Source organism: Pyrgilauda ruficollis, unplaced genomic scaffold, assembly GCF_017590135.1.
Source record: "Pyrgilauda ruficollis isolate IOZ18807 unplaced genomic scaffold, ASM1759013v1 scaffold125, whole genome shotgun sequence".
Taxonomy (NCBI): domain Eukaryota; kingdom Metazoa; phylum Chordata; class Aves; order Passeriformes; family Passeridae; genus Pyrgilauda; species Pyrgilauda ruficollis.
The window spans coordinates 853,919-870,245 of record NW_024510877.1 but is presented as its reverse complement, the minus strand read 5'-3'; the positions used below and the strand labels follow the sequence as shown (position 1 = coordinate 870,245).

The following is a 16,327-nucleotide window of genomic DNA, read 5'->3' as shown; positions in this document are numbered from 1 at the left end:
GCTGATAAATAAAATTGGATACTGAGAGAGGAAAGGAACAATGGGAGGAACCATAAATTCCATAGGAATTCAACTGATGGACACAAGGAAAAGACAAAGGGGGATACGTGAGGAGGGGGTCTGTAGTAGGTGATTTGGGAAGTCTGAACCTCTCAAGTACCTCAGCCAGTGGGGAATGAGAGAGAGAAATTAGGATGAAAAGGAGGCTGCATCCTCCAAAAATTTGAGAACCCATGGCCTTTCCCTTTATTTGAATAAAGTTCCAGGACTCCTCTGTCTCCTTTTTGGACATAAACCCCTGGTGTTTGGGGATGAATTTGGTGTTTGTGGATGAATTTTCCCGAGCCCAGGGCTCACCTTGGCCCAGCCTGGCTCCCGTGATGGCCTCCTTGGCGCTGCCAAAGCCCAGCTCCCGGCACACCACGCTGGCCGACACCAGGTTCCAGTTGTCGTCGCACACTGTGCCCCACTCCCCGTTCTTCAGCACCTCCACGCGGCCTTCCCCCGTGTTGGCTCCTCCTTTCAGCCTCACCAGGGGTTGCTGCAAGAGACAGACACAGGAGTGGTGATCCCTTGGGGTTTTGCCTTTGTTATAAATGCAGAATTCACAGAATGACCGGGTTGGAAGAGACCTTCAAGATCATCGAGTCCAACCCAGCCCCAACACCTCCACTCAACCCTGGCACCCAGTGACACATCCATGTTTTTTTTAAACACACCCAGGGATGGTGACTCCACCACCTCCCCAGGCAGAGCATTCCAGAACTTTATCACTCTTTCTGTAACAAAGTTTTTCCTAATACCCAGCCTATGACGTTGGAACCCTGGGTACTGAGAATTTTAAACTTTCTGTGCTGAAAGGCACAGACCCACAAGAGAACACTACATTTGACCTGAGGCAGTGGAGAAGGTTTCCAAAATTGATTAATAACACTGAGATTACGGGTGTGGAGTTGGTTACAAGTGTGTGATATCACAGGGTGGAAAACTTAGAGTTCGGGGTTTTAGAATACAGTAATAAATATGGAGCAAGATGGAGGTTTGAGGACAGAGGCAGGCTGTTCTTCTTTGCCTTCTTCTTCCTTCTTCTCCATGGGTTTGGGTGGTATTTGTAATTGAACAGAAAAGTCCACAGTGCGGACTTTGAGGGATCAATTATTGGGTTAAAAGTGAAAATAATTTAGGCGTAATTTCTTAATTGGATAATTTAACCTTAAAAGACCTTATAACAAGAGATAGTTAACCATTTTGTGCCTTGCTAATAAAAGACTACAAGACTCACTGCTGTGAGACTGTAACATTGATTAAAAACAATAAACACCTAAGTCTAAATGCAAACTATCATCTCAAATACTTCAATCCTAACCTCAATGAAAGTAGAAAAAGCAAACAGAGAACCCACACTATATTTCCCTTGGTGCAGCTTGAGACTGTGTCCTCTGCTTCTGTCAGTTCCTGGAGAAAGAGCTCAACCCCACCTGAGCACAGCCACCTTTCAGGAGCCGTGGAGAGTGATGAAGTCACCCCTGAGTCTCCTTTTCTCCAGGCTGAGCACCCTCAGCTCCCTCAGTTGTTCTTCACAGGGCTTACATATTATATTGTTGGCCTTTTGCAAATATTACAATGAATTCTATATGTATAATGTTAAAATAACTTTACTTTTATTTCTACTGTTATCTCTACAACTCCCTGAAAGGTGGCTGTGCTCAGGTGGGGTTGGTCTCTTTCTCCAGGCAGCACTGACAGAACCAGAGGACACAGCCTCAAGCTACATCAAGGGAAATTTAGGTTGGATATTAGGAAAAAGTTTTTCATGGAAAGAGTGATAAAGTTCTGGAATGTTCTGCCCAGGGAGGTGGTGGAGTCACCATCCCTGGGTGTGTTTAACAAAGCCTGGATGTGGCACTGGCTGCCAGGGTTGAGTTGAGGTGTTGGGGCTGAGTTGGACTCCATGGTCTTAAAGGTCTCTTCCAACCCAGTGATTCTGTGAATTAACAAAAACTTAGACATAATAGCAGTAGTATCTGATATAGTTGTGAGTGAACTGCCTGTTTAGTCAAGATAACATCCAGTGAACACTTAATGAAGACCCTACTATTGATATACCAACTATCAGGATCAAAAGAAAATACAGACCAAAGCCCAAACTAAAAGTAATAAAAAAACCAGACCAAACCCACAGCCAAGAAACACACATGCTCTAAAAAACACAAACACAAGGAGGGGCCATGCAAATAGGTCCTAGAATATGTAAACTAGTTTATAGAAAAATATGAATATACATAAAAGTCTATGAATATACAACAAGCTAATATAATCTAAAAAATATTTTAAAATTATCTCCAGAGATAACAGTAACTAAATACCAAACACCCAACAGTTTTTAACCCGTTTCTTTATTTCTGCCTCCTACTGTCTTTTTATTAAACTTTTAAAATTTTACCAAGAAACTAAACCTTCTTTTTCACACTTTTTTTTCTTTGATCTGCTCTCTGTATTCTTCACACATCTATTTGGAGCTCTGTATCCTATTGTATTAGTAGTTACTTCCCCAGTACTTTTCCATGGCCCTTCCCTAGGCAGAAAGACAAAACAAATTCCAGAGCTCCAAGCCCTGGGAGGTGCAGGGCCCCAGTTCTATCTTGGTTTTGCCTGGGAACCAAGGCCCAGAACAACTCTTTGAGGCACATTTTTATGGACAAAACACAGCCAGTGCTGAAGGGAAAACTCCAGAGAAGGGGGGAAATTTCATCACCACTTGCCCTCTTAATTAGTGCTTTTGATCAATTATGCTAATTTCCTAAACCCTATAAATATGTACTATTTATAATTATGTACCCCCTATAAATATGTACTCATCCTTTTGGGGGTGAGTTTTGTGGACATCTTTCCATAACTGCTCCTGAAGGCCTTCAAATAAAGATCCTCTTGTATATTACCCCCTTACTGAAATTGTCTTGAGTTTCTTTCCAGGTTGGGAAAAAGGTAACACTGGGGTCACTTCCATCCTTTGCAGGGGTTATTTATGAAAATCTGGGCCTAAAAATTATCATAGAATCACCTGAGACACCCTAAAAAATCCATCACACAATTCCAATGCCTGAAAGTGCTGCATGAAAGGAGATTTTTATCTGCAAAGATTTTGGTGAGCACGGATTTGTTTCTCACACCACATGTGTGGGCAGACAATAAAAACCCCTATCCCAGTTCTCTGCAGGTCCTTGGATTTAGGAGCCTTTTTCCATCCTGGAAAAACTGGGAAAAACCCAATTTCTCACATTCCTTGGGAGCCTTGCAGGAGGGCTGGGAATGGCCCTGTGCCCACCAGTGCCCAGCTCTCACCCCTGGCTGCCCTAAAGAGGTTTATTTGCTGTTCACACCTCCAGCCCTGGCTTAATCCAGGACCAACATTGAGCTCAAGCCCTATAAAACTTGCCTGAGTGCTCAGTTCTGACCAATAATAACATATAAACAATATATAATAAATAATAATGAAAAAAGAAATCATAAATGAAAAGTGGAATAAAAAATCTGGCATTTGCAGTCAGAAATACCCAGCTGAGTGGCAGCTCCAGTTCCACTCATTTCTGGGTTTACAGCATTTAGTTGTTATCTGTTAATCACCCACTCCTCTCTCCAGTGCCAAGCAGGGAGCTGCCAATTCCTGCTGCACCCCAGAGCTGGCTTGAGGTGGTGAGAGCAAAGCTTTAGGTTTGGGAACACCAAAAATCCTTTGCTTTTCCAACTGGGATCCTGCCTGGAGCTTTTTCTCCAGGCTGGGGTCACACCAAGGACACGCAAAGCCTAAACAAAGGCTTAAGGAATTACTTGGCAGCGCGTGCGGCTGGGGAGATTAACAATGATTTACAAAACCTTTCACCTCCCGGGCCTAAATCCTGCAAGCTCTGGTGCAGGGAAGAGCCTGGGCAGGGATTACATTATTCCCACCAATAATTATTCCCATTTTTGGCACCTGGGAAGAGCCCGGAGACCATCCCCCCCAAACTCACCCAAGAACAGCCACAAAATCCAAATTTTCACAATTTCACAAATCCACAAAGTTCTCCAATGAGAAACCTCCGAGATTCCCCCTCTATCCCAAGGCTGCAGCTGGAAAATTTCCCCTGGCACCCACCTAGCCTGTTTGCTGCTTGTTAAGCTGTCCTCTCCTAGCCCCTGACACTGGGATCGACCAATTCCAGCCTTGTTTTCCAACATTTTTGCATCTCCTGGGACTTTCATGCCCAACTCAGCACTCTCCTCCTCGCTAGACTAAACAAACCCAGCTTTCCAAGCTCCCTGTGTTTTCCCAGTCTCCCCCCAGGGCATTTCCTCGTGAGGACATGGAGGTAGAGGAAATGCCAGCTGATTTCCACAGGGTAATTCCACCAGAATTCCAGAGCCTGTGGAACAGCACAGCCGGGCACGAGTTCAGCTGGCTCAGACCGAGCAGCTCCAAGAGGAACGTGACCCAGGGATTTCCTCACTCCTCTCTCCCAGCTGTGCCAGCTGCCCTGGGAGCTGCTCTCCCACCCTTTGGAGGCAGGAGATGGAGGAAAGAACCTGGAATTTGGGAGGGTGGGAGCTCAGCTGGGGGTGCAGGGAGGTGGGACTTGCAGAGGGGACATTGTGGGAGTTGGTGGTGAAAATGTTACACCCCCAGGGGTTTCCTGCTCTAATTGGCAGCTGGATGGGACATTGGGAATATCCCCTGTGAGGATGGTGAGGGGCTGGATGGAATTCCCAGAGAAGCTGTGGCTGCCCCAGACCGGGAAATGTCCCAGGCCAGGATGGACAGGACTTGGAGCACCCTGGGATAGTGGAAGGTATCCCTGTGGAATGGGATGGACTTTGAGGTCCCTTCCAACCCAAACCATCCCACAATTCTGTTTTCACATCTCTCAGCGGATCCTGCAGGAACTGCTCTGAACTCTGGGAATCTGCTGGGAAGGAAGGCCTGGTGGGCCAGGACCCAGGGAATGGCTTCCCACTGCCAGAGGGAAGGGATAGATGAGATATTGGGAAGGAATTCTTCCCTGGAACAGTAGCAAGGTCCTGGGACGGAATTCCCAGAGAAGCTGTGGCTGCCTCATCCCTGGAAGCACCCAAGGCCAGGTTGGAACAAGCCCAGCAGAAGGTGTCCTGCCCATGGCTGGGGGTAGGATCAGACGGTTTTTAAGGCTTTTCCGACTCATTCTGGGGCTGCTCCCTGCTCACCTCCTGCCTGAAGGCCTTTCGGAAGCCGCTGTGGCTGCTGGGGGCGAAGGCGCGGCCGGGCACGCAGCTGACGACCGCGGGCATCCCGTTGTCACAGCTGCTGTTCTTCCCAGTGCCCGTCAGGTGGTTTCCCAGTTTGCAGCTGGAAATGTGAGCCTCGTTCCCGCTGCAGTCCATGGAGTAAGCCCAGTAGTGCTGCTTCCTTCTGCTGGCAAACATCCTGAAAGGAGTTAAGGAGAAGGGGGAAAGTTAGGGATCTGTAAACAAATGGATTTTGCTTGATTTTGGGAGGAAAATGCCCTGGGGTGAAGTGAGGATTGGACAGGATTATTTGGAGGCTGATGTGTTCATCCACACCATGACTCTGTGGAGGTGTCACTTAAAAACTTGGAATCATTCAGCTTGGAAAAGACCTCCAAGATCATCAAATCCAACCACTTTAAAGGAAATAAATCTCTGCAAGAACTAAAAAGTCTGAGTAGGAATCAAAGGTGCAGCTCCAGCAAATGACACATTCCCAGGAGTGCAGATCCCATCCCAGGCAGGGACAGGGATCAACTAATTCCAAATGGACCAAGAGAATTTGTGCAGATAACTGGGCTGGAGAGCCCCCAGAAAAACCTTCCCTTTGGCTGCCCAGCAGCTATCAGCTGGGATTGGGAAAAATCCAAATCCTCTGTGAGTCTGTGTTAACAACCTGAGAGCAATTTCCGAGAGCACGAGCAATTCCCCTGCCGAGTTGTTCACAGCAGAGCAGCTTGGCAGCAGCTCCTGCTTCTCACTCCCAAACTTCTTGGAGCTGCTCCAGGCACTCCTGAGGAGGAAGGGGCACGTGTGATAAACTGGGAAGGGCAGAGATCCAGCTCCATCCTAACTGGGAGGCTGCTGGAGTGGAGAGGAATGGAAATCTGGGTCAGGTCAGCCTCAGAAAGGAGTTAAAGACAGGGATGGCTCAGGGGAGCCCACGCCCTGCTGGGATCTCCACGTGGCTCTATGTGATCCCGGTGCTGCTCCTCATTCCAGGAATCTCTGCCACGCAGAGCTGGGATCCAGGGATTGGCTGTGATAAATGGCACAGCAAGATGGGTGGAATTTGGGGAGAAAAAGCAGTTCTGCTTTGCTGCAGCATAGAGAGCCTGGGGAGCAGCTGGAGAGGGGCAAAGAGCCTTTCTGAGGGGGCTTTTGGGGACTCCTCTGAGCAGGTCCAGGCTTTCCCAGCTGTTCCCTTTAGGATTTAGATTTTGCAGGGTCACAGATGTCTCAGGGGACTTTTCTCCCCAGTGCTCACTGAGCTCTGCTGCCCAGCTCAGCATTTCTCCAGGCTCTCCTGGCTCCCAGCCTCTCACTAATCCTTCCTGGAACTCGATCTCCCTGGGCTGAGGCTGGGGATGGATCCAGCCAGGCTGGAGAGGGAGCTGTGCCGGCATCTCATGATGCAGGAAAAGGATGAAGCAGGGCTGAGATCCATCCCAGGGAACAGCAGCAGGACCCTGCCTGCCCTGTGGGGAAAAGTGGCTGTCAGAACCCATCTCTGGCACAGCAGAGCTGTCAGGAACTCCCTGAATCAAGAAAAAAGGGATGGGAAAATAGGAATAGAGTTAAAATTTAAAAAATAAACCCAGGGAGGATGCAATACAAAGCAGCCACTTCCCAGCCATGCTCAGGACAGAAGGAAGGACCTGAAGGAGCTTTTTCATCCTTCACAGACAGGTCCAGAGAGCTCCATGAACTCCAGAGCAGACAAGAACCAGCCTGACTTAGGGAAGCAGGGATGGGGATGCCTTAGAATAGCAAACAATGACCTCATCTTGGAAATTTCATGAGGCATCAACATCTGGATGGTATTAACAGCCCTCAGGAGGCTGGGGAGAAATAAAGCCCCACCTCATGTCCCCAGACTGAATCTGTGTAAAAAAAGCAGAATTCAGCTGATCTTTACAGCCAGAAACTCGGGGCTTTGCTGATGTTTCGTTTTTAACACAAAAGGATCAGTGGGAGCCCGGGGTGATGCTGCTCAGGTCAGAGGTGGGAATGAACATTCCTGCTGGGAGAGTTTGGCCAATTCCAGGTCAAGCTGGAATTCAAACCATTTCTACTGGTGTGGAGAGAGGGATTTTCATCCCAGAAAAGCTTTAAACAAAGCCCAAGTGGAGCTCTGTGGGAAGGGCTGAGGGGTTGGTTAAGGAGCACTCAGGATATTCCACGATTCCATGACTTGGGGAGCAGAGAACAAATCATTGCACACAAACTCCAGGAAAAATTCACACAAATCCCACTGAGCAGAGGCTGGGGAGCTCCTCCTCGGGGCTGTGAGCAGAGATTTCAGCCCTTGGGAAATTCCTGAAGTTATCAAGGTGCTGCCTTCAGCCTCAGGGAGGAGGGAGGGAAGCCAGGCCCGCCAAAGCCCTTCAGATCCCGGATTTTCCAGGTCAAAACAAACCAGGAGGGTTCCTACTACAAATGCTGAAGTGATGAGCTGCCCAGCACCTCTGACTGGGTTTGTAATGGGGTGAGCAGACTGGTTCAGTTGGGAGTAGCTGCTTGATCCTGGAGCCATTTCTTTGTCAAGTCACAAAGACTTCAAAAAGGCATCAGGTCCATCTCTCTGATCCCAAATTTATCCTCTCTCCATCAGCAAAATGCATTAAATTCTGCTTTCCCAGCCAGAGCAGGAACTGGGAGGAGGAGTTACAGCAATTCCTATATAAAAGCCACTGTGAGGAATGAACAAGACCAGGGACTCAACTTTAGATTTGTTTCATTTCCGAACATAAATTGTGCTGTCAGCTCCAGAGGCCGAGTTACAGTCAGGAATAAACCCCTGGCAGTGGGACAACGATGAACTCACTTGTTTTCTTTTGAGCAAGATCCATCTGCAAACCATTTCACCTCCCAGCACTGTGCAGGAGCAGAGCTGGGCAGGCAGGGCTGGGGGCAGTGGGATGGGGGGGATGTGGGAAGGGGCAGCCTTGGCCAGAAGAAACCTGATCCCAGCTTTTCTCCTGACTGTGGAGGAGGAGTGGGGAAAGATCTGCTCTGGGAAGAAGGGGATTCTCAAATTAAAGGGACGAATGAGGAGAAGGGACTTTTCTGCAGCTTCACATTCACAGGGAGAGGGGCTTTAGCTCCAGGATGAGCTTTTCCCTCTCCAAAACAAACCATGTGGGACAAGCATCCCCTGGCCCCGGAGAGAAGGTGTCACTGTCATCATCCCAGTGCCCTGACCACAAATCCAGGGTCATTCCCAGCCCAGAACTGGGAGCTTTCCCAGTAACACCAGCTGAACACGATGCATCTGCCCATAACACAGAGGGAAGCGGCCCAAGGCAGAATTCAGCTTTTAAACTCTGCTGACAAACAAAACTGTGCAGCTGCCAAAGCTTTACAAGCCTCTCCCATCCAATAAAATGCCATCCCCATTTTTTTTCCAACCTGGGATAATGTCAGCATGTTTTCCAAAATATTTGTGGGTGCTGGAGCCCAGCAAGGCTGAAAACAAGGAAAGGGAGGGAGGTCTTGGGGCACTGAGGCTCTTCAGCAGCAGAGATCTCCTGGGCTGGGATTTGGGAGCACTTCATATTCCTAATTCCAGCTCAGTTCAATGGGATTTTCAGCAGTGCTGAGTTGCTGCTGAACAACCTTCTGTCAGTCTTTCCATTTCCATGTGTCCCAGAGACAGGACAACTCCTGTGCACCCGTTTATTTAAGGCAGATGGCTCCAGATGCTCCAGTTAATGCTTTTCTTGGAAAGGCCACAACTGGAAGCAGGAAAAATCTACTTTGTCTGTCTGGAGGTGATTTATTCCCTGCTCCTGTAGGGGATGGGAATCTCAGGGATGGGTTTGAGGGAAATGTGCTGCACTGGTGGAAGCAAACCTTCCTCAAACTGGTGTCCAGAGCCATGAATTCCCTGCTCATCTCTCTGGGAATCCTGCAGACTGAATTCCAGTGGGTTTTTTTTTTTTCAATTTTCCCTGTGTGGCTTTGGGCTATTCCAAGCCAAGGATCTCTCCAGCAGATCAGGATCTTGCTAATGAAAGAAACAAAACATGGCCAGGCTGATCCAGAGGGAATGTTCAGAAATAGCAATTCCACAGGCCAGAAGGAGCAGGCAGGAAAACCACGGCTCCTGTCTGGGGTGATCAGCCCTCCCCTGGAGCAGCCGCTGCTTGCTCACTCCCCAGATCACGGAGCAGCAAAGGAACGAGACAGAATTTCATCTAAACTCTTTTACATCTGCTTTAGGATGTTTTTCTTAGGGAGCAGTGTGGGAAGAGCCCAGTCTGGGATGAGGGCTTGGTGACAAAAAGCAAACAGAAACAATGACAACAAAAAAGTCCAGAGCTCCTGGCTCCCAAGGAACAGGAAACGCAGCCTAAACCTTTCTGCTTGCAGCTCTGGAAAACACAATGTTCTCCCTATAAATCACTAGTTTCTTCCTTCTTTTTAAAGGAATCTGCAAATCTAGGGAGGAATAGCAGCACTGAGATCACAGAGAACCCTTTTCCCAGCACCTTCTGGGATGCACAGACAGGAAATGCACTTGGGGTGGGAAGGAGGAACCTGGGCACAAGGAAGCACAAAAAGGCTCGTTTTATTCCAAGGTGACTTTTTTGGAGCTTCCAGCATATCCAGAACTGATCCCACCTCTGGATTTCTGCACAGGGATGGGGTGAGCAGTTGGAGACTTTACATTATGGAATGACAGGACACAGGGAATGGCTTCAAACTGACAGAGGGCAGGGAGAGCTGGGATATGGAGAAGGAATTCCTGCCTCAGAGGGTGGAGGGGCTGGGATTGAATTCCCAGAGAAGCTGTGGCTGCTCCTGGATCCCTGGAAGTGTCCAAGGCCAGCTTGGAGCAAATTGGTCTCATGGAAGGTGTCTCTGCCATGGCAGGGGTGGGACTGGATGGGCTGTAAATCCCTTCCAACCCAAACCATTCCATGATTTTCTCATAGCTGATGGATTTCCTGGCACAGAGGGAGCAGTTTGGTCCCATCCCTGCCCTGCCCACCACACAGAGCCCATCCCTGCTGGAGGAAATGTTCATCCTCGAGCTGGTATTATAAAATACAAATATTTTTTTGGGCCAAGTGTCCCATCTCCCATTCCAGGCCCTGTCAAACACCAATACTCATCAAGGTCTGCATCCCATGGATGAGGATCAAAGGCCTCCCCTGCCTGCACCAGGAAACGCTGGACATTCCAAACATTCACACAAATGAAAAATCCCATCTGGAGGAATGAAGCAGTCAGAGCTTTTCCTCCCCCAGGGTCCCCGGTGCCACCTGCCAATCTGCCTTGGGAACAAGGCCCCGAGTGTTCCAAGGAATGTTTGTGGCTCCCACCAAGCCCTGCCCTTACTTGTAGACATTGGTGTTGTATTTCCTCTCGCTCGGGAAGCCGAACATCCCGCAGACCACCCGGGAATTCTTCATGGTCCAGTGCTTGTCACAGATCTGTTTCCAGGTGCCCTCGTCCTTCACCTCCACGTAGCCCTCGGTGACAGGGACCCGCTTGCGGTAGGTGGCCAGGATGGCGCGGATCCGGATGTCCTCCACCTGGATGTTCATGTTCTGTGGGTGGGAAATAAACGGGAATGATGTTGGATTGGAGGGAAATGGGCTGTGAGCTTCCAGGTGGGATCGCAGCCCAATTGTGGTCAAGTTCTGTGGGTGAGAAATAAACAGGAATGATGCTGGATTGTAGGGAAATGGATTTTGGAAATTTCAGGTGGGGTCACAGACCTGCTGTGGTTCAGGCATGGCAGAAAGGATGAGGTGTTGAGGAAGGGACAGGGCAGGGAGGCAAAGGAGTGACAGGAAAACAGAGATTCAGACTTCCAGAGGGCAGGGTTAGATGGGATATTTGGAATAAATGCTTCCCTGTGAGGGGCTGGGATGGAATTCCCAGAGAAGTCATGGCTGCCCCATACCTGGAAGATGGGGCCAGGTTGGAGCAACCTGGAAGGTGTCCCTGCCAATGGCAGGGGGTGGAATGAGCTGATTTTTAAGCTCCCTTCCAACCCAAAACTTTCTGGGATTTTATGAAACAAACCTTTCCACCTTGTGAAAATTCATCCTCTAGAAGAAGACTCTTTTTCTCATTAATATAACCCCTCTAATTTATTTTGTAAGTAGCCCTATAACAAATCTGCTTTGTCACTTCAATTCCAAGTGCTGTTTTCACCTTAATTTGGCCCCTGTTCCTGTGAAAATTAACCGAGCTCAGCTTCGTTAGGGCCAGCCTTACTCACAGAATCATTCCGGGTGCAGGGAGCAGGGAGCCCTGGCAGGGAAGGACTTTGGGGTTTTCATCCAAAGCCATGATTTCATGTGGAATCTGGGATTCCAAAGTGCTGACAGCAGCATTTCTCTGGCTCCTCCTCCACAGCCTGGGACAGCCAGTGAGTCATGGAAGGCAAATGGATTTCACATACGGCACCTACGTGAGGACACAGAGCAGTCCTGGAAGACTCCGGGGGCAAATCCTGGTGGGAGGGGGCAAATCCTGGCTGGAAAAATTCCCTGAGGGCAAAAACCAGACGTGAAGGGCCTCAGGGGCAAATCCTGGCTGGGAAAGATCCCTGAGGGCAAAAACCAGACCTGAAGGGCCTCAGGGGCAAATCCTGGCTGGAAAAATTCCCTGAGGGCAAAAACCAGACGTGAAGGGCCTCAGGGGCAAATCCTGGCTGGAAAACACTTGTGAGGGCACAAACCAGCCCTGCAGGGGCAAATGCTCATTGGAGGGGGCAAATCCAGGCCGGGAAAGATCCCCGAGGGCAAAAAAAAAAAACAGATCTGCAGAGCCACAGAGGCAAATCCTGGCTAGAAAATACCTGTGAGGGCACAAACCAGCCCTGCAGGTCTCTATGGGCAAGTGTTTTCTGGAAAATACCCATGAGGGCAAAAAGCAGCCCTGCAGAGCCTCAGGAGCAACTACAGGCTGGAAAAATTCCCTGAGGGCACAAAGCAGCCCTGCAGAGCCCCAGGGGCAAATCCTGCCTGGAACAGATCCCTGAGGGCACAAACCAGACCTGCACAGCCACAGAAGGAAATCCTGGATGGAAAACACCTGTGAGGGCACAAACCAACCCTGCAGGGCCCTAGGGGACAAATCCTGAACGGAACAGATCCCTGAGGGCACAAACCAGACCTGAAGAGCCACAGAGGAAAATCCTGGCTGGAAAATACCTGTGAGGGCACAAACCAGGCCTGCAGGGCCTCAGGGGCAAATCCTGGCTAGAAAAGATCCTGAGGGAAAAAAAAAAACAGCCCTGCAGAGCCTCAGGGGAAAATCCTGGCTGAAGGGGACAAATCCTGGCTGGCAAAGGTTCCTGAGGGCACAAACCAGACCTGAAGAGCCACAGAGGAAAATCCTGGCTGGAAAATACCTGTGAGGGCACAAACCAGGCCTGCAGGGCCTCAGGGGCAAATCCGGGCTAGAAAAGATCCTGAGGGAAAAAAAAAAACAGCCCTGCAGAGCCTCAGGGGAAAATCCTGGCTGAAGGGGACAAATCCTGGCTGGCAAAGGTTCCTGAGGGCACAAACCAGACCTGAAGAGCCACAGAGGAAAATCCTGGCTGGAAAATACCTGTGAGGGCACAAACCAGGCCTGCAGGGCCTCAGGGGCAAATCCTGGCTGGAAAATACCTGTGAGGGCACAAACCAGGCCTGCAGGGCCTCAGGGGCAAATCCTGGCTGGAAAACACTTGTGAGGACACAAACCACCCCTGCCGGGCCCCAGGGGAAAATTCAGGCTGGAAAAGATCCCTGAGGGCAAAAAATCAGCCCTGCAGAGCCACAGAAGCAAATCCTGACTAGAACAAATCCCTGAGGACAGAAAGCAGCCCTGCAGGGCCTCAGGGGCAAATCCAGGCTGGAAAAGATCCCTGAGGGCACAAACCAGCCCTGCAGGTCCTCAGGGGCAAATCCTGGCTGAAGGGGGCAAGTGCTGGCTAGAAAAGGTCCCCGAGGGCACAAAGCAGCCCTGCAGAGCCCCAGAGGCAAATACTGGCTGGAAAAGGTCCTCTGTGGCAAGTGGTTACAAAAGAGCTTCTGAAAAATGGACAAATTCCCTTCCAGGAGCCCTTTGCTTGTCAAATATGTGCAAACCCACGTGGTCCAGCTCAGGGTTACATCAGAACTGAGGAATCCTCGGATTCAGCCACTCGGAAAAGAAAAATTGCCCGGAGCTTTAAAGGGCCACGGGCCTCTGGTCAGGGCTCGCAGCAAGATCAGAGCAGGACCTGCCGAGTCCTGCAGATTCCATGGCTCCTCCATTCTCCAGATGCTTTCAGCAGTGCTGGCACAACAAACAGAGCCAGGGAAGGGCAAAGAGGCTGCTGGGGCAGGAAATGGGTCAGGGAGTGGTGCAAGGGGCAAGGAATGGGGTTGGCATCTCCTCCTCATCCTCAACTCTGCTCCTCTGCAGACACCACCTTGGACAACTTAAGGCTTCCCCCCTCCTTTTCCTTATTCTCCCCCACTTTTCTGTCTTTTATTTGTCTACATTTACCACCCAGTTCTGCAAATCACTGATTCCCCCTCTCCCCCTCAGCTGCAGGAATTCAGTTCTCCAAAGTCTGAGCTGGAACATCCCTCAACCCCTGGAGAACAGGATTTATCCAACAGTGCTACTCACATAGGGTTCATAGGCTGGGCTCCAGTTTTGAAAGCTCTTTAGCTCTCAAGAATTAAAAATAACCCCTGTGATACCCAAATTTGTCACATCTGAGGCAATTTCAGGTGTTCCAAGGGTCTGATGTAAGAGGGGATTTGAAACCTCTCCAGAGGAGCCTGAGAAATCCATTTGCAGCATGAAGTTTCTCCTGAGCTTGGCAGCTTCTCCTAAAACCTTGCAGTTTTTGACTACGTGCTGTCAGGAAGGTATTGGAGCCTCAGGGCATTCCAGGCCTCCCCAGGCTGCTTTCCAAACCCTGCAACTCGCTTTCCCTGGTGCAATTTAGGAAATGTTTCCAGCTTTTGCCTTGATGGAGAAATTGTGTTTACCCAGGGCTGTCAGAGGGAACTTTGTTCCCCTGCTTCCCCTACCCTGCCTCATTTTCTTCACCAGGAAAAAAAGTAATCGAAGCCTTAAATCCGCTCAGAAGAAGCTCTGAGTGCTGAAGATCTCCAAGTGTTTTTAATAAAAGCCTTTTAAAGCGATTAACCCAAAGGCCAGGGAGCCAACACTTCAAACTGTGCTGGAAAAACACCTGGGAAAAGATGGGAAACAGGAGGAAATTTGCACTGGCAGCTGGGAAAGTGGGAGAGGGAGTTTTCCATCTGTGACTGTGGGATTTTTCCATCCTGTAGGAAGCCCTGGGTAGGTTTGAGACCCTGAGCTAGGTGAGGATCAGCTCTGCTGCACATTAAAGTGGCAGAAATGGGACATTTTCCTTCTAGACCTGGCATCAGCAATGTGCTAAAGCCCACACATGGTTTTCAAAAGGGACACTCTTGTCCCTTTTCCTTGGATTTAGACCAGCTGGAGGCCACAGCCGGTCCTTGGAACGAGTTTACTCCCGGGGTGCTGCTCCAGGTGTTGTGTTTTATAAGGAAGGTGCTCCACAGCTCAGCCCGCTTGAGTCCTGGGCCATTCCAGATGTTGAACATCTGTTTGGTGCTTCCCAGGATCAGCATTCCCATGTTCAACCTCTTCCTCATTATTGAACATCCCTGTTCTTGCTGCTGGGAATCCAGGGAATGTCATCCAGGTGGGAAACCTGGAAAACCCCCAAGGCAAACAGAGGAGTCGCAGGACTCGGCTGGGCTCGATCTTGGAGGTCTTTTCCAGCCTTAAGGATTCCTGGGAGGGAGCAGCAATTCCCAAACTCCTTCTGTGCAGGAATCAGGTTCAGAGAGAGCACACTGCTTCTTCAAAGGTCAAAAACCCAGGGAATCCTATCCAGGATCCTGAGGATTCAACTCCACCCTCCTCCTGAGGAACCCCATGCAGCAGGGAACACAACAGAGCCCCTAAAGCAGCCACATTCTCATCGAGAATATTTGGGTTTTCCTCTCCTGTTCCAAGAGATTTGGGATGTCCCTTTTCTTCCCACTCTTCCAGCCAGGTAGGAGCTCTGTTCCCCAAATCCCAACACATCCAGCCTGTCCCTGGCAGCTGCCAGAGGCTGAGGGGAGAACACTGAGCAGGGTAACAAGGAACAATAATTCCTGCTGCGTTCCTGCAGCTTCCAGGCACCTCCACCTCATGGATTTTCCAAGCCAGATGGTGGATTTTAATGTTCCAAAGCCCTGGATGGATCTGGGAATGCTTTGCTGGGATTTATGGTATCAGAGCATCAGGCAGAGAAAGAAAAGAGCCCACTGAGGCTGAGAAGGAGAAAAGTCATAATGATGTTAAAAAAACCCCAAAAACTAACAACCTTTTAAAAATGGGAAGCTTGGGAATGTTGGCAGATACTTTGGGATTTGCCTGTTATTTTTGCAATTATTTCTGCAGCTTAACAAATCAAAAAAAGTTGTTCCAGCTGTTTCCAGAAGAGCTCTGAGCACAGCAGGAGTGGGATATCCATGACTCCAGAGCTCAAGATCCCTATATTTCCCATTCCAGGACTCAAAATCCCTGTATTTCCTACTCCAGAACTTGAGATCCTGGAATCTCCCACTCCTGCACTTGAGTATTTCCCACTCCAATGGGAGTGACAATGAAAATCCCTGTATTTCCCAATCCAGCATTTAAAATCCCTGTATTTCCCAATCCAGAAGTCAAGATCCCTGTATTTCCCACTCCAGCTCTGGAGATCTCAGAATTTCCCACTCCAGGACCCAAAAGTTCTGTATTTCCCCCTTCCAAGCTGGATATTTGGACATTCCTTCCCCCCTGACTGACTGGGCTGGCTCCTTGTTGGTTTTTTTACAGCAGTGAAAAATAAGGTGTAAATGGAATTTCTTGCTCTTGGATATGGAAAATGTCCCAGGTCCAATGTGCCACCTCAGGCTCTGGACAGAGCTCTCCAATCTCATCCCTCTCCCCCAGAGATGCTGACTCAGACACAAAAAGAAATCCTGCTCCAACCTGGGATTCTGTTTAGTGCATCCAATCCTTTTGTCATAGGTTTTTTTTTTGGGTTTTTTTTTTT

General features: G+C 49.3%; 1 protein-coding gene across 1 annotated transcript in view; it reads right to left on the bottom strand.

Moving 5' to 3' along the window:
* Window positions 1-16,327, bottom strand: part of LOXL2 (lysyl oxidase like 2) — a 57,272-nt gene that overhangs the window by 16,642 nt on the left and 24,303 nt on the right. Inside the window, exons 4-6 of the mRNA XM_041490652.1 lie at window positions 10,585-10,796; window positions 5,218-5,437; window positions 358-541 (exon numbers count right to left, since the gene is read on the bottom strand). Of these exons, the coding sequence (XP_041346586.1) occupies window positions 358-541; window positions 5,218-5,437; window positions 10,585-10,796 (616 nt within the window). The remainder of the gene's footprint in view (window positions 1-357; window positions 542-5,217; window positions 5,438-10,584; window positions 10,797-16,327) is intronic.